Raw genomic sequence first — 24,575 nt, forward strand, 5'->3', positions numbered from 1 at the left:
GGGCTAAACACAGGACTACATGAACACATGGAATTTCTCTCTCTTTTTCTCTTTTTAAACCGGTTTACTCAGAAATCACATACAAAACATATTTTAGCTTCTAAAGTCAATAATGAAACAAAATGAGTCCCGTTAGGCCCACTCCATTGTATGAGTTAGTGTCAGAGGAGTTCATACCAGAGTGATTTCATATTGAATAGGAAAATAAAAACAAGTCGAAAAAACAATAAGTAGTGGAGAGAGATGTGAAGAAAGTAGGTAAGAAGAGGAGGAAGCCTGCTGGGCTGCATTTCCAGAAGGTTAGGCATTGGTAGTCACAGGATAGATAAGAGTTGGGATGAGAGTTGATAGATACACTAAGACCCCAGTGATAAAACAGGATGCAGGCCAGGTGTGGTGGCTCATTGCTGTAATCCCAGCACTTTGGGAGGCCAAGGCAGGAGGATGGCTCGAGCCCAGGATTTCAAGACCAGCCTGGGCAACATAGTGAGACCTTGTGTGTACAAACAACGGTTTTAAAAAAATGAGCTGGGCGTGATGGTGCAGGCTTATAGTCCCAGCTACTGGTCTGGGGTTGGTTGGCAGGCTGAGGTGAGAGGATCGAGGCCACAGTGAACTGAGATCAGGCCACTGTACTCCAGCCTGGGTGATGGAATGAGACCCTGTCTTGAAAATAAATAAATAAATAACCAGCAGAATCAGGATGCAGTGAAGAAGCTGGCCAAAACCTGCACGAAGGAAGACATTGATGAAAGTGACCTCTGGTCATCCCACTGCCCATTGTAGCTAACTGTAATGCATTAGCATGCTAAAAGACACTCCTACCAGTGCCAGGACAGTTTACAAATGCCATAGCCATGACCAGGGGTACTCTCTATGGTCTAAAAAGGGGAGGAACCCTCAGTCCTGGGAATTACCTGCCCCTTTCCGGGAAAACTCATTAATAATCTACCCTTTGTTGAGCATATAATCAAAAAATAACTAAGCCTACGCAGTCAAGCAGCCATGCTGCTGCTGTGCTCGTGGAGTAGCCACTTTTTTATTCCTTTACTTTCTTAATATGTTTGCTGTCATTTTACTCTGTGGCTTGCTCTTGAATTAATTCCTGCATGAAGCCAAGAACTTATGTCACCTCCCACGCTGAACCCCAATTTTGAGGTCCACCCTGTGACATCTTTTCTGTCGACCAATGAAGGGACAATGGTGACCTCCCTCCGACTTTACATTAAGATTGATGGCACTATTTGGGCTTTGCTTCTGGGTGAGTCTCTCCTTATCCAGATTAAACTTGCTAACATTTTTTTTTCCCTTCAATTTTGGCCCCTTTGTCCTTTCTAGTGTTCTTTATTTTGGACTGACGGGAAAGTGTCCATGAGGCCTCTGGCTTAACAGCCTGATAGCAGCCACCTATTGCCTGGGTGTCCCAGATGGGAGCACGCCTGGCTGACCACATCCTTTGTAACTCACCTTGTCATTCCTTCTCTGGGACCTTTTTTCTTAAAAAAAATTTTTTTTAAGTTTATTATTTATTTAGTTTTAGAGACAGTATCTTGCTCTGTTGCCCACACTGGAGTTCAGTGGCATGATCACGGCTCACAGCAGCCTGGACCTCACAGGCTCAAGTGATCCTTCTTCCTCGCCTCCTGAGTAGCTGGGACTACAGGCATGCATCATCACGCCTGGCTAAGTTTTGTATTTTTTTCTTTCTTTCTTTCTTTTTTTTTTTTTTTTTTTGTAGAGACAGGATTTTGCCATGCTGCCCAGACTGGTCTTGAACTCCTGGGATCAAATAATCCACCTGCCTCAACCTCCCAAAGAACTGGGATTATAGGCGTGAGCCACCGCACCTGGCCTCTCTTTAGTTTCTAATGACGGGCTGTTTGACTTCTCTGCTCTTAGGTCTGAAATGCATGCTCATGCTTTCATGTTTATCTTTGTAGTCTTTGCCTTGGCTATTTGGCAGTTGTTTAAGGCAGGACACTTGGTTGTGCGGGGTCTCGCATTGTGTTGACCCTGGGACACCAGAGTCATGGTTCTGTAGCTCCAATTATGATAGGTCTCATGCTTTCAGGGTTCACTGTTGGCCACCCCCTAGATGCTCTGGGGTTTTTGGCATTTGGTGTGGTGACCCTCATTAGCTGATTCTCCTTGTTTTTTGGCATTTGGATGCTCCAGGGTGTTTGGCACTGGCGTTCCCTCTAGCATTATGGCTTAGAGTCCCACCCAAGGGAAATCTTAGCCTTGCCTTTTCTTGTTTTCTACCCTAAAGATACCATTTTCTGTAAAAGCATTTTCTTTTCTTATTGTCACTTTGTTTAATGCTTTGCTCCAGGAATTTGCAGAGGAAAATAATTTGGCCCTCTCTATACTTAGAAAAACTTCTGTGTCTAGTAGAGATCGTTGTTAGACAAAGGGACAGCGGTGAGTTCCAAAGGACTCGTCACTAGGGTGCCTTTTAGGCAATTAGAATGAATTCAAATTAGCAAACAAAGTTTAGCCATTTGAATACGTCCCAATTTTGTCAGAGAAATAACTTGGGTCTAGCTATCTTCTATAAAATAGTTTACATTACTACATTATGGCTAAAGCTCAAAGATAAAAGCTATTGGATCTTTGTTTATGTATGCATATATACATCTAGATGTGTTTATGTGTATGTACATTTATCATGTTATATGTCATATCTACATGGTACCAAACTGGCTTATAAATAAAAGAGCGCTTATAAAAAAAAGTCAGTCAGTCCAAGCATTTCTCAAGCTCATGTGACTTAAGTTCACTAAAATTTAGAGTTACTAAAAATTCATATATAAGTCTGTATAAATGTGCCAAAGAAGATATATTCTTAGTGAAAATAAATTCTTTTTGGCCCGTTCAGATGTCATTTATGTGTAGGGTTTACAATATGAATTTAGAAAGGAAAAAAAGACAAGTAGAAAGAAAGAAAAAGCAATAAGTAGTAGAGAGAGATGTGAGGAAAGTTATTAATATGAAGATGTATTTTTGGTCAGAAAGGTTATAAAGAATTTTTATGAGAAAGGATCTTGTATGATAAATTCTTGTCCTAAACTGAAATGACTGATTGTTTAGAAAAGAAGGAAATATAGGACAAGTCAGAAAGTCCAAGCATGATCTATATAAATCATGACAAGGTTTATAAGAGTATTTATTAAAGTTTATATATAATTAGCCATAACTGAAAGAAAGTTTATTTATTTATTTTTTTGAGAAGGAGTTTTGCCCTTGTTGCCCAGGCTGGAGTGCAATAACACGATCTTGGCTCATTGCAACCTCCTCCTCCCAGGTTCAGGAGATTCTCCCGTCTCAGCCTTCTGAGTAGCTGGGATGACAAGCATGCACCATCACACTTTGCTAATTTTGTATTTTTAGTAGAGATGGGGTTCCCCATGTTGGTCAGTTTGGTCTTGAACTCCTGACCTCAGGTGATCCTCCCACCTCAGCCTCCCAAAGTGCTGGGATTACAGGGGTGAGCCACCATGCCAGGCCCAAAATGTTAACTTTTAATTCTGGAATCTGTATCCTTTGAAGGCCTCTCAGATTTCTGTCTGTTTCTTTTCCCTTGACAAGGTATATCCTTTGCAAGCTCAAAGCTGACTGCTCTAGACTCTTTTTGGGAAAAGCAATACAGGTTGTGGCTCAATAGCTAAGCCTTTGTTCTTTCATGTTGGTGGCCTGGGTTCGGTTCCTGGTTTAGGGAATGAAAGGTTTCCAGTTTGCTACTTCTGGTACTTTTGTCATTTATTTATTCTTTTTCTTTCCAATGACAGCTTCTGATTTTCTGAATTGAATTTTTTTTTTTTTCTGTGAGCTACCTTATGGGTAATGCTAGATGTTGTAAAAATTGTTTGCCATCTCTTTGGAGACATCTCTTGTGTCCATGATTAAGTCATAACCTTGGTTAAAGCCTGTTGGTTTCACTTGAGAAAATACCTTGAAAAAAAAAAAGGGCTTAAAAGCCAGAGATGTTGGCTGTTTGTCGTGGCTAGAGTCTAGTATTAAGGGATTTAAAAGGATTTTTTTGAAAGGACCTCTATAGGTAAAAGTCAACTTAATTAAAAATGGATATTCAAGACACACACACACACACACACACACACACACACACACACACACACATTTAAAAGACCTTTATGCTTTTTTTCTTCTTGGCTCTCATTGTTTTGAGAGAACATTTTTTTGTGTGTTTGTTATTTGTTTTTCTTCTCAGTGGACTGAATTATTTCTCCATTCTGTCTTTTTGCCACTTTTAATGGCCACACGAGAGGACCTAAGATAATTTCTGACAGCCTGGGACTCCTTGGGAGGGAACACAAAGTGCCACAGACCTTGTTTTGAGAGAAACTTCTGTTTTCCTCATGGAACCCTAAGAACTGTAAGCAGACAGGTCCCTCTCAGAATCCAAGGTGCTGGAGGCATAAGCAAGTTGTAGCAGGTTTGTGAAAGATGAACACTGTAAAAAAATTCTGTGTGTAAACACTGGCTAACGTTAAAGATATATTATTACTATTATTATTTTTGTGAATTAAACATTAGGCTTAAAAAGCACAACAGAGTTTTCTACAGCATTGATCTGCTCTTTCACAGAAAAATGTAAAGGGTTATAAAAGGTTTATGAGAATCTTACCTTATGGTTAAACTGATTAAGATTGGGAAGATTTGTCTATAAAATTTTATTAAGAATTGAGTTTGATTTGGCTGGGCGCAGTGGCTCTCGCCTGTATTCCCACCACTTTGGGAGGCTGTGGCGGGTAGATCACCTGAGGTCAGGAGTTTGAGACCAGCCTGGTCAACTTGGTGAAATTCTGTCTCTATTAAAAATACAAAAATTAGCCGGGCGTGGTGGCACATGCCTGTAATCCCAGTTACTTGGGAGGCTGAGGCAGGAGAATCACTTGAACCTGGGAGGCAGAGATTGCAGTGAGCTGAGATTGTGCCATTGCACTCCAGCCTGGGCAACAAGAGTGAAACTCCATCTCAAAAAAAAAAAAAAAGAATTGAGTTTGACATTAATAGTACACTAATACAAAGGTGAAATGTGACTTTCTCTTTTGAATAGATTTTCATGTAATATTACAAGATAATGAAATATTTTTGTTTTCTTTTTAAATAAACTATAGAAAGAATAAGGGCAATAAAAGTGACAGTTATTTTGAAGGCTAAGTCTCCCCTATGTCAATGAGTGAAAGTTCTTGCCTTTTTGAAATCTTGGAGTTATCATTTTGGCTAAATAAATGCTTTGTGGTAAGGTGACCTGGGATTCTATTTTGTAATGTCAACTGTGTAAACCTTTTATATTTGACAAATGTTCCCAAATGAAATTCCAAATTAAATATTTTCTGACCTGATTAATCCTTCTAGATATTAGGTCCCCTAAAGTCTAAAAGTGATATTTTTGGCTTATTTGGTATATTAAAATCATATAGGAAGCATTGTCAAATATAAAATACTATTTGGCTTTCTTTGGGCTATACTTATTTAGTATACTTATATATAGTATATTATAATTCTGATATGACTTAGTGTACATTATCAGTAATAATTACAGTTCTTATGTTACATTATTGTATGCCACAGCAGTAACCAAATTTGTTAATTGCATTTTTATTTGGCTGTTCAAAGACTTTTGTCACCCACAGATAGTTATTGTCTTCTTTTAATCCTTTTCAAAAGGTGGTTTATAATCAGCTCTAGGACTCTGATGGGTACTCTAAAATGCAAGTCTCTGATAACTTTGAAAATTGCGCCATTGGCTGCTTATGGTGGCTCACAGCTATAATCCCAGGACTTTGGGAGGCCAAGGTGGGCAGATTACCAGAGGCTAGGAGTTTGAGACCAGCCTGGCCAGTATGGTGAACTGCTGTCTCTACTAAATATACAAAAATTAGCTGGGCATGGGGACATGCACCTGTAATCCCAGTTACTTGGGAGGCTGAGGCAGGAGAATCACTTGAATCTGGGAGGCAGAGGCTGCAATGAGCTGAGATTGCACCATTGCACTCCAGCCTGGGCAACAAGAGCAAAACTCTGTCTCAAAAAAGAAAAAAAAGAAAGAAAAAAAAAAAAAAAAGAAAAAACTGTACCATTGAAATAGAAAACACAAATAAATTTCCAAGATTCTCATAGAAACTTAATATATTCATAAAGAATGTGGCTCAATATCAGGCAAAACAAGAATTAATAGCACAGACTAAACTAATAAAAGACCAAAACAATCTTTTTATGACTTTTTGCTTAAAACATTGCTGATCCTTTCTGTTTTGCTTTTCAGAGTCAAGAAAACTTTTCCTTTGAAAAGTATTTACTGCAGGCCGGGCACGGTGGCTCAAGCCTGTAATCCCAGCACTTTGGGAGGCCGAGGCGGGTGGATCACGAGGTCAAGAGATCGAGACCATCCTGGTCAACATGGTGAAACCCCGTCTCTACTAAAAATGCAAAAAATTAGCTGGGCATGGTGGTGCGTGCCTGTAATCCCAGCTACTCAGGAGGCTGAGGCAGGAGAATTGCCTGAACCCAGGAGGCGGAGGTTGCGGTGAGCAGAGATCGCGCCATTGCACTCCAGCCTGGGTAACAAGAGCAAAACTCCGCCTCAAAAAAAAAACAAAAAAAAAGTTTAAAAAAAAAAAAAAAGAAAAGTATTTACTGCTTTTAACAATTGAGTAAAGTATGCTACTGTAGATAAAATTTGGAGCATTATGTCTTTCTTTTTACCTGATTTTTCCAGAATTTGAAAACTATTTGTGAGTATTCTTAACTAACGGCAATATAGTTATTCGCATAAGTGCAGTAAGAATCTTTTCTTTTGTAACAGGGCACAATTAAAACAACTGCTTATTATATTAAGCCTTTCACCAGAATGGTGTGCTTTCAGATACAAACAGACTGCTTTAAGGGATCAAAGTTGACTTTTAGAGCCAATAAAAGCCACTTGGGAAAACTGACCTTATTCCTTGTCTATGCAAGGAACTCTGTACGGGGTTCCTGACCTGTGGTAAGGGAAGGATGTCACTTTCTGACAGGCCCAGGAACCCCAAGTTATCTTGGGACCTCAAGAGGAGAGGATTGCACCCAACTTAATAGTTATTTGCAGGCACAGATAAATCTGAAGGCTTTAAGAAGTCTAATTTGAGATTCTTTATGAATTAAAGTTCCATCAAAGCCAATTTAAGAAAAGCCTATGTGGCAAATAATTATTCTTGCTTCACTTTATGTAAATAATCACCACAAATATAATATGATTAAAACTTTATGTCAAACAAATTGGACCCACTATGATTTGTCTTTGGTAAAAATGGGAAGCTAGAGAAAGAAGTTGTTTAAAAAACCGTGATACACAATTTATTAGATTCTAGTCTTGTCTGTTGTTATTTAGTTTTTTTTTTTTTTTTTCTGAAATTTAGACAGACCCTGCTTATTCCTGAGAATCAACCAGTTATGTATAGTGTTGCTCAGAAGAAATAAGAGTGATGGCTAAAATAAAGATCTGGATCTGCATTCTAATTCTGGGCATGTATTGGAATTGGCTAGAGATCCCGTATCGGCTTAGTTTTAACAATTACCCAGTTCATGGAAAGACTTCTTATTTAGTTTACTTGGTATAATTTTGCTGATTTTGCTTTACTGTTGTGGAATATATTGCTCTTGTCCTCTTTGTGTGGGAATGCAGGATAAGCTTACTTAACATTTTCTTAAATTGAACACTTATTAATTTTCCAGATTTCACATTTTGTCAGAACTCAGAGTTATGACTGACCCTCACTGTACTGACAACAGGCTCTGGTAGGGTACAGAAGTCCCGGTAAACACACCCTCTGCTGGAAAACAGGGAGAAGTTTCCATCAGTGTAGACCTGCACTTAGGTTGCCTGGGCTGAAGTTAGGAGACTGAGTAGAACATTTGCTGCAGAGAAAAAAGAAGATGTGCAATTTTGACAGTTAGAATTAACTTAGGAAAGCTGAAATTAACTGAGCCTTGGAAATCTGAACCTTGAAGTTACCAGTGGCTTTTGGGGCTGTGAGAGCATCTCCTGTGGTCTTTAATCATGTGAGGGTGGGGTGAAATTCAATATTCAGTGGTTCTGCAATGGGATGCACTGTCAATTGGTGTTGGAGAAGCAAGCTCTCTGGCTTTAGGAGAAGAATGCTTTGCTGTCGGTCCTTCTGTAAATAGAGCCTTGCCTTGCTTGCTGTCTGTTCTGTTTACGCTAGCTTTGCACATTGCCTTTGGTTATATAGCCATGCCCAAAGGCTCTTTACTTCTGTTTGCAGGGCAGGAAATGGCACCCTGTTAAAGAGAAAGGATAGTAGCTGCAAAAGCATTTGTTTCTGTGTTTCTGTGACTGTATATATTGGCTTATCTTTGAATGGTCTTTGTAGCCACACCAGGCTGGAGGTAACAGGGTTATGGGAGTGGACTGCTGGTATGGGCTGAATCAGAGTTCAGATTTATGCCTCAAGGAGTTTAGGAGGTACAGGGCAAGTCATATGGCTTTTGGGACATCCCTCACTTTCTTAGTTAAGAAGAAGTTGAAGTAGTCATTCTGAAATATCATGGGAGTCTGCAGAAAAAGTCATGAAAACCAAAGCACTTTCAATTAAACTCCATAATTTAGTCCTTACAGTAATGCCACAGAGCAAGCAACCAGTCAGGTCTTACTATTCATGCTTCCTAGAAGAAGAGACTGAGGTTCAGAGAGTTGGACACAGTGTCAGATTTTGAATCAGTGGCTAGTCCAATATGATTTCCATCCTTTCTTCTGAAAGGAGGCATAAGAAGGTCAAGAGGATGGGGGAGAAGCACAAGGCACCTACCTGCCTCAGAGTGGAGAGGGCAGGGTCTCTTTCCCAGTTTGTTTCTCTAAGCTATGGCAAATGCTTTTTGAGTTGTGATTATTGAGGATGGGGGCTGAAGTTCAACATGTAGTTGGCATGAGAAAAGTAATTATGATTGAAGAAAAGATTTGGATGAAATCCATTTTTTTTTATGCAAAGGGGGGTTGTTGTTCCTGATTCCTTTTTTTTTTTTTTTTTTTAAGATAGAGTCTTGCTCTGTCACCCAGGCTGGAGTACAGTGGTGCAATCTTGGCTTACTGCAACCTCTGCCTCCTGGGTTCAAGTGATTCTCATGCCTCAGCCTTTCCAGTAGGTGGGATTATAGGAGTGTGCCACCACACCCGGCTAATTTTTGTATTTTTAGTAGAGATGGGGGTTTCACCATGTTGGTCAGGCTGGTCTTGAACTCCTGACCTCAAGTGATTTACCCACTTTGGCCTCCCAAACTGCTGGAATTACAGGAGTGACCCATCACCCCCAGTTTGTTGTCACTGATTCTTACAGTGCCGTGTTTTTTAGAATTTGTAGCTTCAGTTACATATATTTGCACATCTGACTTTTAGATGAGCTCCAAAATAGCAGTTACTAACTAAGGATGAGCATTTAGAGTAGAAAAAGGTAGGAACAGCAAGACTCACTCCCAGAGAGTCTCACTACGGGTTTCATAGGTAAGGAAAGTCCCCATCTTTCCCATTTTTCTTCATAACCTTCCTGTGGGGCAAGTACTGCCATTATTCATTAGTAAATTGTCTGAGTTATAGATAAGTAATGACATGAAACTTCACAAACAGGCCTAGATTTCTACCCAGGGAACCACTGTTATCAGAGAAGGGAGTTTGGAATCTTAAGCAACAAACACATGTTGATTTCAGTATTTGGCTCCTGATGACTGCTCAGAGGGCCTGTTTTCATTGCCCACTTGATATGTCAGTAAATAGTCTTCCCTGGCAGCGGGTCCACCGTGTCTGGATGCACACAAGGAAATCTGGTGGGGTCTGGCCAGGGCAAAACACTCCTCAGAGCTTGTGCAGGAAAAGCAGTGAGTCCTTCTTTCAAGCTCGGGAATGCTTTAAAGACGCATCATTGGCAAGCCTTGCCAGAGAAATACAGGATCTAAATGTGATAAAACCCAAGACATCAAGCTGGCTCTGGAGCCCTCCTCTGAAGTTTGCTGAGTGGATCGTGAGTGGGAGGCTGATATTTATATGTACAAACACACAAGCGTTACTGCTAATTGTGGTAAATCAGGCTGGTCAGCCTGGCTCTGGGGCCTGCTGTGCCTCCCATGGCAGCAGTGTGGAAGCCCTGCATCCCAGGCACATGCCAGTATCCTCAGAGGCCATCAGCCAGCCAGCATTGTGTGAACTGCATTTGGGTTCACAGGACTGTGACTGTGCTTCTCCTGCTATGAGAAGCGAGAAGGAAAACGGCAGGGAGGGGTGTGTAATTTGCCCTTGGAAATTGTGGGGAAGGAAAGCGCATGGAGGTGGGACATAGCTAAAACACGGACCTTCCCTTGAGAGAGACCATATGGTGACGTGGAGAGGGCATCACTTTTGCATCACACAGGCCTCGTATTAGAGTCCTGGCTCTGACAACAGCTGTGTGACTTTGGTCATTTGCAAAACCTCTCTGAGCCTCAACTGCCACTTCTTAAAATCAGCTCTAAGTAATCACCAGGTTATTCTTCACAAACACAGCACGCACATGCAAACTTTGGCTTAGTAAATAATAGTTTCTTATTTTTCGATCTACCCTACCCCCATTCCCATTAGAAGCTGGCTACCTTTCTCTCTGTCTTTTCTTCCTCCCCCATTTTCCTGGTGGCATTCAATAAAGCAGAAATCCGGTTCCTGAAAAGTAGGTCACCTTAGAGCAAAATACATGATCAGGCACCACCGAATTAGGCTATTATCTACTGGATCCTGTCTAACCAAACCCAACCCAACCAAGTCCAAGTCAGGCTAAATACAGGAATATATGAATACGCTGAATTTCTCCCCCGTCCTTTTTTTTTTGTTTAAAGAAAACAAGTTATTCTGTAATTATGTATACATATTTTAGCTTTCAAAGTCACTGATGGAACAAATTTAGATTCTAGTCCCATTAGGCTCACTCCATTGCATGGGTTAGCATCAGAGGCCATCAAACCAGAGTGACTTCATCTTGAATGCGGGGTCGGTAAGATGAGGATGAGGCCTGCTGGGCTGCATTCCCAGAAGGTTAGGCATTCATAGTCACAGGATAAGATAGATAGGAGTTGGGTAGGGATGGCTTCACAAGATACAGGCTATAAAGACCACAGCATCCGGTCTAGGTGTGTTGGCTCATGCCTGTAATCCCAGTACTCTGGGAGGCCAAGGCAGCAGGATTGGTTGAACCTAGGAGTTCAAGACCAGCTGGGGCAACATAGTGAGACCTCATCTCTACGAATAATTATTATTTTATTTTATTTTATTTTTTAAGATGGAGTCTTGCTTTGTTGCCCAGGCTGGAGTGCAGTGGCACAATCTTGGCTCACTGCAACCTCTACCTCTTGGGTTCAACCGATTCTCCTGTCTCAGCCTCCCAAGTTGCTGGAATTACAGACACGCACACTAGCATGCCCAGCTAATTTTTTTGTATTTTTAGTGGAGATGGGTTTCGCTTTGTTGGCCAGGCTGGTCTAGAACTCCTGACCTCAGGTGATCCACCTGCCTTGGCCTCCCAAAGTGCTGGGATTACAGGCGTGAGCCACTGTGCCCAGCCTCTATAAATAATTTGTTTGTTTGTTTCTTTGTTTTTTAATGAGCTGGGTGTAGTGGTTTCACAAGATACAGATCATAAAGACCCCAGGATGTAGGCTGGGTGTCGTAGCTTATGCCTGTAATCTCAGTACTCTGAGAGGCCTAAGCAGGAGGATCGCTTAAGTTCAAGACCAGCCTGGGCAACATAATGAGACCTCATCTCCACAAATAATTTTTTAAAAAATGAGCTGGGTGTGTTTGGTGCAGGCTTATAGTCCCAGCTCTTAGGCTGGACATGCGGGCCAGCTCAGGTGGGAGGATTGCTTGAGCCCAGGAGTTGGAGGATACAGTGAGCTATGATTGTGCCACTGCACTCCAACCTGGGCAATAGAGCAAGACCCTGTCTCATAAATAAATTTGAAACAACCCCCAACCCAGGATGCAATGAAGAAGGAAGCCCAAACCCACCAAAACCAAGATGGTGATGAAAGTGACCTCTGGTCCTCCTCACTGCCCATTATATGCTAATTATAATACATTAGCATGCTAAAAGATATTCCTACCAGCACCATGATAGTTTGCAAATGTCATTATCAATGACTGGAAGTTACCCTATATGGTGGAAAAAGGAAGGATCCTTCAGTTCTGGGAATTTCCTCCCTGTTTCTGGGAAAACTCATGAATAATCTACCCTTTGTTTAGCATATAATCAAGAAATAACAGTAAGTGTACTCAGTTTAGCAGCTTGCATGGCTGCTCTGCCTATGGAGTAGCCACCTTGTTTTATTCCTTTACTTTCTTAATAAATTTGCTTGAGCTCCTTCCTGGGTGAAGCCAAGAACCCATGTGGCCTCCCGCAGTGATCTCCAATTTTGGGATTCACCCTGTGACTTTAGGAACAACTTAGGGATCCAGTGAATCCCAGGCCAAGAGTAACGTGATTTTTCAGGGGTTATCTTAAAACTGGGGGATCTTCCCAGGCTCCTGAGCATGACTTCTTCAGTCAAGACCTGTGTACTTACTGACCCCAGCACCTACAAGTTCATTGACAGTTCCTTCTCACTGACTTCACCAGGGACCACTATCAGTGACTTCAAGGGAGAAATGAGTAGGGAAATAAAGTGAATGGGGAAGAGATAAAGAAGAAGGGTCTTTTTACAGTTTGCCAGAACAGACCCTTCAGTGGTTTTACCCCAGGACAACAGGGGCCCTCTTTTCATTTATTTGTCTCCTTTAATTTCTTTTCCCTTACCTCCTTTCTTTCTGCCCACTTCTTGCCTTTGTGTCTTACGGACACTCAGTTTCCATCTCTTTCTCTACTTCTTCATTCCCAGATTTTGCTGTAGGAAATCAGAAAGTTCTTGAACTTGGTTTCTACAGATACTTTTACCTTAACATGAAAATGAATGATCAGCCTCGTTCTGATTTTATCCTAGAGTCTACTGCATCCCCCTCTACCCACCGCACAGCAATTTAGTCACACGTATCTCTCCCACTTCCTTCACTTTCTGTATCGCTCCTCCTTTCATGCCTGCGCCTGGTTTTCCATGCCTTGTTTAGCCTGGCTGGGGATCCAGCAGTTCTCCGAGGGTTCCTGTGAGTACCCAGGCTGGGTGCCTCGGTCTGAGCCTGGAATGTGCCTCAGCATCACAGAGCCCTCCTGTAAATGACATCCATTGTTGGAAGTTTCAGAAATTCTAGGCAGTCTCAGAAATATTAATGGTACTTAATAGTTAATTAAGTAGGAAGTTTCAGAAGTTAATTAGGAAGCTTCAGAAATATTAATGGCACTTAAATATTAAGGTATTCACTCCGATCCAAGCAACTTTTCTAAAAGTTGTAGAAAGTGTGACCTCTTTACGAATCAAAACGTGAAAATCAGCTCTAGTTTGGAAGTTGGGAAAATATACGTAAGTATTTATTTCTCTGTTGTTCGAATTCTTCATAAAAATGGTTTAAAGGACCATTGAAAACTACATGCAATCACAGAAGGTTTCGGCTTCAGGCAGCTCCTGCTGTGATCTCGGAACCCCATTGATTCTTTCATCTTTCAGGTGTCTTACTGTTTGAACCTTGAATTTTAATCTGGGACATTTTTGACTAAAATGATGCTGTTAATATTTTCTATTGTGCAAAACACAAAGAGAAGTAGGCTCTAGGGTTGTTTCTATTTGCTAATGCTGTTTCTGTTGACTTTTGACTTGTCTAGTTTTCCAGAGCTATGGGGACTTTCCATCCGGCGTTCCTGGTCTTAGGCTGTCTTCTTACAGGTACGGAGCCCAGTCCCCTCTGAGTTCCTTGTTTGGGTGTCTCATTTTCTAAGTTTTGTGCTCCATGGATTTATTACCTATACTCTGTATACACAGTCCAAAAGAGTGAAAAGAAATAGAAAACTATAGGACGTTATCCAGGATGACCACAAACTTTCAGTTCCCTTTGCTGTATTGCACTTATTCCATCTCAAAAAGAATGCTCTCCAGTGGCGGATTTAGTACATAGATAATGTTGGCATTGAAATGTTGTTAATAGTAATCTCTAAATTTATTTACTGCCCTCTTCCTTCTTCTAGAACAAGGCTTCTAATAGAGCTGGATTAGATAAATTCAAGACTGGTCAGCTGCGAGAGGTGGCATACCTGTAGTCCTGGCTCCTTTAGCAGCTGAGGTGGGAGGATCCCTTAAAGCCAGGAGTTCAAGGTTGCAGTGCACTATGATTATGTTTGTGAATAGCCACCACACTCCAGCCTGGGCAACATAGCAAGACCTCATTTCTAAAAATAAAAAAAAATGTTCAAAGGAAATAAATAATAGAAAATTATTGCCCAAGAAACCATACCAGTCTTAAATCATACCTGTCCTGATGAAAGATGCTTCCATTTATTCCAAGTCTCAGAGTCACCTTTATCTTCTCTAGGAATTAAATTGATAGATGAATGTTTGGCTCTTTAAAAATCTTAGCCGGGCGCGCTAAGATTACGGGCTCACGCCTATAATCCCAGCACTTTGGGAGGCCGAGGCGGGTGGATCACGAGGTCAAGAGATCGAGACCATCCTGGTCAACATGGTGAAACCCCATCTCTACTAAAACTACAAAAAATTAGCTGGGCATGGTGGCGCGTGCCTGTAATCCCAGCTTCTCAGGAGGCTGAGGCAGGAGAATTGCTTGAACCCAGGAGGCAGAGGTTGCGGTGAGCCGAGATCGCGCCATTGCACTCCAGTCTGGGTAACAAGAGCGAAACTCCGTCTAAAAAAAAAAATAAATAAAAATAAAAATCTTAAAAACTCTTTCCCACCAAAAGGATGCTATTGGGGTTATTTGTTGAAGTATTTTTGGACTTTCTTAGTTTTCCTCCAGATATATAAGCGCAGATGTTCGCCATGAAACCAGTGCTCTTCTATTCTGAGGAGTTAGCTCAGCCTGTTAGTGTCTTTGTCTTACTCATTTGGATATGGTGGAACTGAGCAAGATAAGAGATTCAACAGTTCTAAGCTCCATTAAGTATACCCCAGCCACAGAGTAATAAGTGATCCTGATGTACTTACAAATCCTATCTTAACAAGCTTCAGGAATTATAGTGGTCACATATTGAAGTTGAGTGGGAGTCTCACATCAGGCCCCAAGGAAGATTACAGATCATTAATCAATAGTTAAGACATATCTCTTCTGTCAGCCTTGGTGTCTTGTTTTCTAAGTTCTGTGCTCCATGGGTTTATTATCTGTCCTCTCCTTACACAGTCCAAAAGAGTGAAAATAAGTAGAAAACTACAGGACGTTATCCAGAATGGCCACAAACCTTCAGTTCTTTTGCTGTGTTGCACTTATTCCATTTCAAAAGAGTAGGTGCCATTTCAGTCTAAATAAGCGAGACTGAAATTTGAGGTTCAAAGATGAACTTAGAGTTTTCATTCTTGGGTTTGACTTACAAAATGTGAATTAAAATGCACATTATCTAGCGCCACTGCACTGCAGCCTGGGTGACAGAGCAAGACTCCATCTCAAAAAAAAAAAAAAAAGAAAAAGAAAGAAAGAAAAGAAAATCCACATCATCCTGCTTTGGCCCTGGAAGTCATGCGGGAGAGATGGTATGCCCAAGGGCTATAAGAAATGGAAGATGTGGAATTCTTGAGCACAGATGTGCTTTGTGTTTTGTTCAGTCCATATCCTTGCTTCCTTTCTCATTCCATGGTTTTTTTTTTTTTTTTTTTTTTTTTTAAACAGGGTTTTGCGCTCTATTGCCCAGGCTAGAGTGCAGGGCTCACTGCAGCCTCAACCTCCTGGGGTCCAGTGATCCTCCCACGTCAGCCTCCAGCAAATTCTTTGATTTCTTGTTTTTTGTGGAGACCAGGTCTCACTACATTGCCCAGGCTGGTCTCGAGCTCCTGAGCTCAAGTGATCCTCCCATTTCCACCTCCCAAAGTGCCAGGATTATAGACATGAGCCACTGCACCCAGCCTCATCTCTTTTTTATTTTTTATTTTTTATTTTTATTTTTACTAGAGACAGAGTTTCACCATGATGGCCATGCTGGTCTTGAACTCCTGATCTTGTGATCCACCCCCCTCGGCGTCCCAAAGTGCTGGGATTACAGGCGTGAGCCACCGTGCCTGGCTCCTCATCTCATTTTTAACTAAGGGAAACCTCTGCAGTGACTGTGAACCATAAAGAACCCATATGTGCTTGAGCCCATGCCACTTGGGATATTTTATGGTTACACATAAGAGTCTGAAATATGGAATTGGAATCAGATGTCCTCTGATCATTTGTTTGGAGGGGTGAATCTAGCAGGGCTTGGTGGAGCTATTTGGACATTTGCTGTTCTCAGCAGATGCAGTGGCCGCTATAATGGGGGACCTTTCATGAGCGTCCAGGCTAACGGATTTTTGTGTAGAAATGGTCATTGTTCATCTGAGCTGCTACTGTTGCTTCTCTCAGTTCTCGGGATGAGACCGTCCTTTCTGGCTGCATCCTATTCAGAGTGTGTTTCCTTTTGCAGGGCTGAGCCTAATCCTCTGCCAGCTTTCATTACCCTCTATCCTTCCAAATGAAAATGAGAAGGTTGTGCAGCTGAATTCATCCTTTTCTCTGAGATGCTTTGGGGAGAGTGAAGTGAGCTGGCAGTACCCCATGTCTGAAGAAGAGAACCCCAATGTGGAAATCAGAAATGAGGAAAACAACAGTGGCCTTTTTGTGACGGTCTTGGAAGTGAGCAATGCCTCGGCAGCCCACACAGGGCTGTACACTTGCTATTACAACCACACTCAGACAGAAGAGAATGAGCTTGAAGGCAGGCACATTTACATCTATGTGCCAGGTGAGTTGGATGCGTCCCCAGGACCAAACTTCTTCTTGTCCTGTCTCTCCTGTTAAATGTACTAAGGTTTTGAAAATACATGTAAATAATTAATATTTACTGCAGGAAGCTTGAAAGATGTAAGCTAACACGCACAATTAAATAAAGATCATTTGTAATATTATCAAGAAATATTTATTGTTAGCATTTCAGAGCTGTATTAAGTTTTGAAAGACATCTTTGTTATGACATGTCCTGTGTTGATATTGAATAAACAATCTGAAATATACTCATCTCTATTCAGTTCCATCAAGTTGCACACATACTGACAGTGCGTCTGGCACTGGGCTAAGTGCTAAGGACACAAAGATTAATAGGTAGGCCCTGACTTGGAGCTGCTGATAGTTCATTATAATATCTTCCAAATAAACACTCGGTTTTTCAGATTCACTATCAACATACATTTATTCTCAGAGAGTTGGAAGAAATTTTCTTTTTCATTTTTAAAACTTTATTTTTATTTATTTAGTTTTTGAGACAGGGTCTCACTCTCTTGCCCAGGCTGGAATGCAGTGGCATGATCACGGCTTACTGCAGCCTCAACTTCCTTGGTTCAACGATCCTTCCACTTCAGCCTTCCGAGCAGCTGGGACTACAGGCATGCACCACCACACCTGGCTAATTTTTATATATATTAAGAAAATTTTTTTTATTTTTATTTTTAGTCCAGACGAGGGTTTCAGCATATTGGCAAGGCTGGTCTTGAACTCCTGACCTCAAGTGATCTGTCCGCCTCTGTCTCCCAAAGTGCTGGGATTACAGGCATGAGCCATCACACCTGAGGTTTTATATTTTTTGTAGAGATAGGGTTTTACTATGTTGTCCAGGCTGGTCTCAAACTCCTGGGCTCAAGCAATCCACACCCACCTCAGCCTCTCAAAGTTCTGAGGTTACAGGCATGAACCACCAGGCCTGGCCTACTCCTGTGTTTTAATTAAAAGGTCAAAACGGCCTAGCACAAGTGACGGCAATTTCAGTATGCAGTTGGGTAAATTAAAAAGGACTATGGCTAGGATACTTGGTTTTAGAACAAAACATAAACTGTTTACAATTCTTGCCATCCTTGCTGTTTTGGTGTAGGTCGAGGAAGGGGGTTCTCACAGAGGAATGTCTTCCTACCTTTCTGTCTTCTTTTCGTTTTCAGGTTTTCAAGTGCTCCTCTTCCTACCCTCTGTAACTATGGGTGTCCCCCGGGGACCTAGACCCTCTTTACTTCTTTCATGATACTCTTGTTCATATGAACCTTCCTTCTTAGCAATTAGAAAAAACCTTTGTTTTGAAAAGGGAAGGTATTTAGAATGTCACCCCAACTTCATTCACACTTAGATTCCTTCAGGAAAATCCTCTGAGTGTGGAGAGATTTTCCCCTGCTGTGAAGAGAATGGCTGTGAAGGAATGTGTTAAAGGTACACCAGTCTCTAAAGTTTTAATCTATAAGATTGTCCAAAAATTCTTCTTTTTCCCTACCTTCCTCCAGTGCAGACACCATCAAGTATCCCCTGCTTCGCTGTCTGACTGAGATCTTTTTATTGCCAATAATGGAGATTTGGGGGCCTTTTCTACAGCTGCTATTTGAGACTCTTAGAACTTCTTACCAGAGTGGCTTAAGTAGCTGGTTTTCTTTTGGAAAAGAAATTCTCGGGCTATGGAATTATACATTTTATGTATTTCTCAGAGGATTACTTTTTAATAAACAGATTTCTGTGCTACTTTTCAATGTTACTGACCATAATAGATAAGCGTTTTTAAAAGCATTTCATAGTAAAACTATAAATATTTTTTTCCTGTTTTGAACAGAGGTGGACTCTATTATTTTATTGTTCATTTTTGTTTGTAGTTGTTTAAATTTTGTTTTAGATTCCTAGTCAGTATTTATTCATTTATTTATTTATAGAGACAGGGTCTCACTATGTTGCCCAGGCTGGTCTCAAACGCCTGAGCACAAGCAACTCTCCCACCTTGGCCTCCCAAAGTGCTAGGATTACAGGCATAAGCCACAGCTTCTGTCCAGGTTTTATATTTATCATCAGTATTATCCATTAGGATACAGGCAATTTGATATTATTCATACTTTAAAATCACTTTGTAGCTGTCATGGTAACTAATGCCAGTGGGGTCATTCTTCTGGATATATGCGTAAAGGTGAACTTCATACCTAATATCAGTACTGCCAGTGGGATAGTTTTTCTGGATTTATGTGTAAAGGTGAAATTAATGTCTAATAGAGTCTTCATTCTTTTTTAAATTGCAGACCCAGATGTTGCCTTTGTACCTCTAGGAATGACGGATTATTTAGTCATTGTGGAGGACAATGATTCTGCCATCATACCTTGTCGCACCACTGATCCCGAGACTCCTGTAACCTTACACAACAGTGAGGGGGTGGTACCTGCCTCCTACGACAGCAGACAGGGCTTCAATGGAACCTTCACTGTCGGGCCCTATACCTGTGAGGCCATCGTCAAAGGAAAAAAGTTCCAGACCATCCCTTTTAATGTTTATGCTTTAAAAGGTACTTGTATTATGTCTTTCTTTCTTTAGATAACAGGCAAAATCATCAGATGCATGTAGGATTTTTTTTTTTTTTTAATCATCATCACTGGTGATCCTAAATTCCTATTTGGGGATTTAGGACCCCAGCTAATACAATGTCAGGCTGAACTCTGTGTCATTAATAATAAGCTTAAAATTACTAAAGGCTAAAGCCTGATTACCCATGCAAGATTTCATGTTTCATCAGTTGACTTCAAAATAATGTAAAGAATTCTTTTCTTATATAAGCCTCTTACTTTTATTCACATTCCTGACTACGGCGGCCCTGAAAACAAACATACACCCAGGGGGTTAGATGCCTAGATTAATTTTAGTAACTCGAGAAAAGTGATTTCAACTTTGAAGCAAGATTGTAGTTGTAGACATCTACACCCTTTGATGTCCGCAGTTAGTATGCTTGGGGAAGTGTAATACATGCTGAGGTCAACAGATATTTCCTGAACACTTATTCTACATGGGAGAATGGGTAGCAGCAAGAGTACACTGTTTTAAAATCAGAGCACAGCTAATTTTGTGCCAGGCACAGTGCCAGGTTCTGGGAAAGTACTGAGGAGAAGAGTGGAAGAGAAGAAGAGAAGAAACAGTTGGATAGAAACAAAGTATCTAGAGCAGTGTGAATCAGCAAAGGTTGGTGGATTAAATGAATAAATATATCAGTCAAGGTGATTGCAGCAGAGTATAACCATAACTAACCCACTGCTGAGGAATGTGGTGTTCTGTTTGATTGGAATTTATTTTTATTGTTATTGTTTTGTAATTCTGTATTATAACTATATGTTGTACACCATCTCAAAAGCAAGCTGTGTGAGATTTTCCAAATTTTATCTAGATCAAACTGGTTGGCAAATTATTTTCAAGGTTTTTGTAAAAAAAAAAAAAATCTCAAACTTTATAAGATCCTGACTATCCCATGGATTTTTAGCCCGTTACTTTTGTTCTTTTTTATAGCAACATCAAAGCTGGATCTAGAAATGGAAGCTCTTAAAACCGTGTATAAGTCAGGGGAAACGATTGTAGTCACCTGTGCTGTTTTTAATAATGAGGTGGTTGACCTTCAGTGGACTTACCCTGGAGAAGTGGTAGGTACCCTCAGGACATGCAGTGGCTTGGAGCAGAGCAGCAGGGCTCAGAAGACCTGCATTCAAGCTTGGTCTGTCACTAATGGGGATATCAACAAGTTTCTTTAGACCTTATCTTCACACCTGTATGATGAACACATTTGATTAGATGGCCTTTAGGGCTCCTTGATCAATGGGAGAGTTTGATATGATAATTGCTGGACCCGGGCCTTCAGAATACATAAAGAGTGTGCACTAAGCCTTCTTTTTCAAAAGTCAGACAGAAATAGGAAGGTTCTCTGGCTACAAGATATCAACCAAAAAATTAGAAGAGGAAAAAAACCACTGGTTTTTACCATTGCGGAGGCAGTCATTGATTCTCACTGACTTGGCTCCTGTGCCCCTGAGGGTTGATTCATCTAATAGTGTTGATTGCCCACACCCCTTCCTCTTCTGCTTTGCTGGCACCCAGGACACTGTGTCTTCCTGTTCTGCCTCCTATATGCCTGACCTTTTTCATGGGTCACCTTCAGTGAACAGCATCATGTAATCAATCAGCAAAGATTAAATGATGTTTGCTCAATCCCAAGCACTGTACCACAAGCTGGCCCAGTATTGCAGGAAGAAGGGAGGAGGGGAGATGGAAGTGGTGAAGGGGAGCCACCATGCTGCCTGTTGGTCACTAGGGATTTACACACAGGGTCTCAGTCATTCTAATGCATTGTCATTAAGGGTGTAAGAGAGCCATGTGTAAGAGGCTATGAATGCCCAATGCAGGAAAGACTAACGTTCTTACGGAGAACAAAAATCAGATATATATATTTCTTCCCTCCACTCCTGACTTGTAAATTTCTGCTCCCTGTTCTTTTAGGCACTTGACATCTTTCTGTCCTTCTATTTATTGATCTCCCTCCTTTTATTTGCTTCTCTCCCCCATGCATTTGCCGCCGCTCTTCATTCCTCCCTGAAAATGCCCTGATTGGAAGTTGGACATTTTCACTATTGCCTTGCAAACTTCACACCGTGAAGGGACATTCATAGTCCAACAAATGTGCATCTTACCTGAAACAGGAAGTGATTTGGTTCTTCTGTTCATCCTTGAATGCCTTTAATTTTTAACACATAAACACTGCTTTTTATTTATGGGAGACAGAAACTTTTTTTCCAAATCAAAGTACATGCTATTTGGCTCACACATATATAATCAAAGTATTGTTTTATACAATATGTCTTTTCTGATTATAAAAGTAATGCAGGTTTATTGCAGAAACTTTGTAAAATATGGAGAGACAAAGGAAAGGCCACTTCCCAGAGCACCACTGTTTATATTTTAGGGAGATAAAGCTTTTGTGTTTTATTTCTATTTATTTCTTTTTCTTTGTAGAAATGGGGATCTCACTGCATTGCCCAGGCTGGTCTCAAACTCCTGGGCTTAAGTGATCCTTCCACCTTGGCCTTCCAAAGTGCTGGGATTACACACGTGAGCCTATGAACTTGACTGAGATAAAGTTTTTAAATATTTCTTATTCATAGATAAACCCTGAATAATTAATAGGTGTTATTCTTTAAATAATAGTTTGTTACATTCTTTATCCTTCAGCAGTATAGCACAAACACCTTATATGTGTCATTAACTATCCTTTTAAAACATGGGTCGGGTTTGGTAGCTCATGCCTGTAATCCCAATACTTTGGGAGGCTGAGGCAGGAGAGTCACTTGAGGCCAGGAGTTTGAGATCAGCCTAGGCAATGTATAGAGACTCCATCTCTACAAAAAAATTTTAAAAAATTAGCTAGTTGTGGTGGCATGAGCCTGTAATCCAAGCTACTTGGGAGACTGAGGTGGGAGGACCACTTGAGCCCAGCAGGTTGAGGCTGCAGTGAGCCATGATTGTGCCACTGCATTCCAGCCTGGGCAGCAGAGCGAGATTCTGTCTCTAAAAAAATTGAAAATAAAAACAAAATAAAAAAACCTCATGATTTTCTAAGTAGCTAGCTTTTTTTCTTTAGGTTTTACCTTTTAGATCAGTTTTAGGTTTATAGCAAAATTACAGAGATTTCCCGTGTGTCCCCTGCTCCCAAACAGGCATAGCCTACCCCCTTGTCAATATCTCCACCTTCCAATGGTTGTAGCTGATGAACCTTCACTGACACATCCATATCACCCGGAGTCCATAGTTTACCTTAGAGTTCACTCCTAGGAGCGAGCTTTTTAAAAGTCGGTTTTCTTCCCCTTTTGCTGTAGAAAGGCAAAGGCATCACAATGCTTGAAGAAATCAAAGTCCCATCCATCAAATTGGTGTACACTTTGACGGTCCCCGAGGCCACGGTGAAAGACAGTGGAGATTACGAATGTGCTGCCCGCCAGGCTACCAGGGAGGTCAAAGAAATGAAGAAAGTCACTATTTCTGTCCATGGTACATTCCGCTTTCTAAAATGTCAGTCGTCCATGCTGCTCGGGATCCATCTATGGTAATCATTATTTAATGGAAACTCTTCCCTGTACAGAGAAAGGCTTCATTGAGATCAAACCCAACTTCAGCCAGTTGGAAGCTGTCAACCTGCATGAAGTCAAAAATTTTGTCGTAGAGGTGCAGGCCTACCCAACTCCCAGGATATCCTGGCTGAAAAACAACCTGACCCTGATCGAAAATCTCACCGAGATCACCACTGATGTGGAAAAGATTCAGGAAACAAGGTAAAGAAACACTCTGCCCAAGTATCCCTTTTTTTTTTAGTGTGCATCAGAGGTGGACTGAGGTTTGTGTATGTCTTACAACTCAGACCCAAAGTTACTCTAGAAGATGTAGCAATCTGGTTAAGAGATGCTCAAAATCACATCCCTTTAATGATAACATTGCAATATGGTATCAGTATGCTGGTAAATACTTAAAGAGAAGATGAGAAAAAAGAACTAAAGGCTCTGGCCCCCAGGGAAAGACAGGTCACTGGATTCAGCTAGGGTAGAAGAAAGGAAGGAAAACTGGACTCACCAGGAGTGAATAGATTGAGTATATTCCCTGATGTTCATGATCCATATTGCAGGTAGACATGTATGGTGATTACACCCATGAGGCAGTTATCACACCACCTTACATGAATGTAAACGTCATAGGCTTAATATGGAATGCATTTGCCCTAATTGAGGACTCTACAGGAAAGAATAGTAGAGCCTGGCTAAATTTAGTCAGGAGAGAGATGTGCAGTGAGTGAGTCACTTAGATCCCTGCCTTTGAATCAGAATGGTATATTGCTCTTAGCTCTTAACTGGTGGTTGAGTTTTGAGTGAGTCACCCCGCATCCTCAGTTTCCTCATCTGCAATGTAGGATAAACAATAAACAATGTAGGATAAACTCCAGTCTGTTGTCCAGGCTGGAGTGCAGTGGCGAGATCTTGGTCTGCTGCAACCTCCGTCTCCTGAGTTCAAGCCATTCTTCAGCCTCAGCCTCCTGAGTAACTGGGATTACAGGCATGCACCACCACGCCTGGCTAATTTTGTTTTTTAGTATTTTTAGTAGAGCTGGGAGTTTCACCATCTTGGTCAGGCTGATCTCGAACTCCTGACCTCAAGTAATCCACCTGCATCGACCCCCCAAAGTGCTGGGATTACAGGCATGAGTCATTGAACCCAGCCTATAATTTTTTTTAATAGGTGATAGAATCCCATGCTTGAAAAACAATCAAGCATAAAGAGAGTGCATTGCAAGAAGCCTCACTGTACCCCTGTTCCCAACTGCCCAGTTCTTCCCTCCTCCCCACAGGGATACACCTTTATTAGTTTTATTATGTTCTTATGAAGCCTTCCAGAGTTTCTTTAAGCAAAATACAAGCAAATAGGAATGTTATATCCTGCGACTTCTCCATACTGATAGAAAATATCCTCATTCTATCCTCCAGTGGTATTCCATTGTTTGGCTGAACCACCTAAATGATGGATATTTAGGGAAGCAAATGGTAAAAATAAAAGGTTTTTTGTTTTTAAAGAAAAGCTGGTGAGCTGTGCTTATTCATTCATGAGTCAGGCCCTGGCTGAACTGAT

The 24,575-nt window shown here is 41.1% G+C and overlaps 1 protein-coding gene across 4 annotated transcripts in view; it reads left to right on the forward strand.

The window, feature by feature from the left end:
- Positions 1–24,575, forward strand: part of PDGFRA (platelet derived growth factor receptor alpha) — a 61,479-nt gene that overhangs the window by 9,568 nt on the left and 27,336 nt on the right. For all 4 annotated transcript variants that reach the window (XM_032274169.1, XM_032274171.1, XM_032274172.1 and 1 more), the window contains exons 2-7: positions 13,785–13,845; positions 16,569–16,886; positions 19,177–19,437; positions 20,427–20,557; positions 22,781–22,952; positions 23,044–23,233. In XM_032274169.1, coding sequence (XP_032130060.1) covers positions 13,797–13,845; positions 16,569–16,886; positions 19,177–19,437; positions 20,427–20,557; positions 22,781–22,952; positions 23,044–23,233 — 1,121 coding nt within the window. In that variant the 5' untranslated portion in view covers positions 13,785–13,796. The remainder of the gene's footprint in view (positions 1–13,784; positions 13,846–16,568; positions 16,887–19,176; positions 19,438–20,426; positions 20,558–22,780; positions 22,953–23,043; positions 23,234–24,575) is intronic.

The sequence above is a fragment of the Sapajus apella genome, unplaced genomic scaffold (assembly GCF_009761245.1).
Source record: "Sapajus apella isolate SASKATOON/1434 unplaced genomic scaffold, GSC_monkey_1.0 scaffold5, whole genome shotgun sequence".
Taxonomy (NCBI): domain Eukaryota; kingdom Metazoa; phylum Chordata; class Mammalia; order Primates; family Cebidae; genus Sapajus; species Sapajus apella.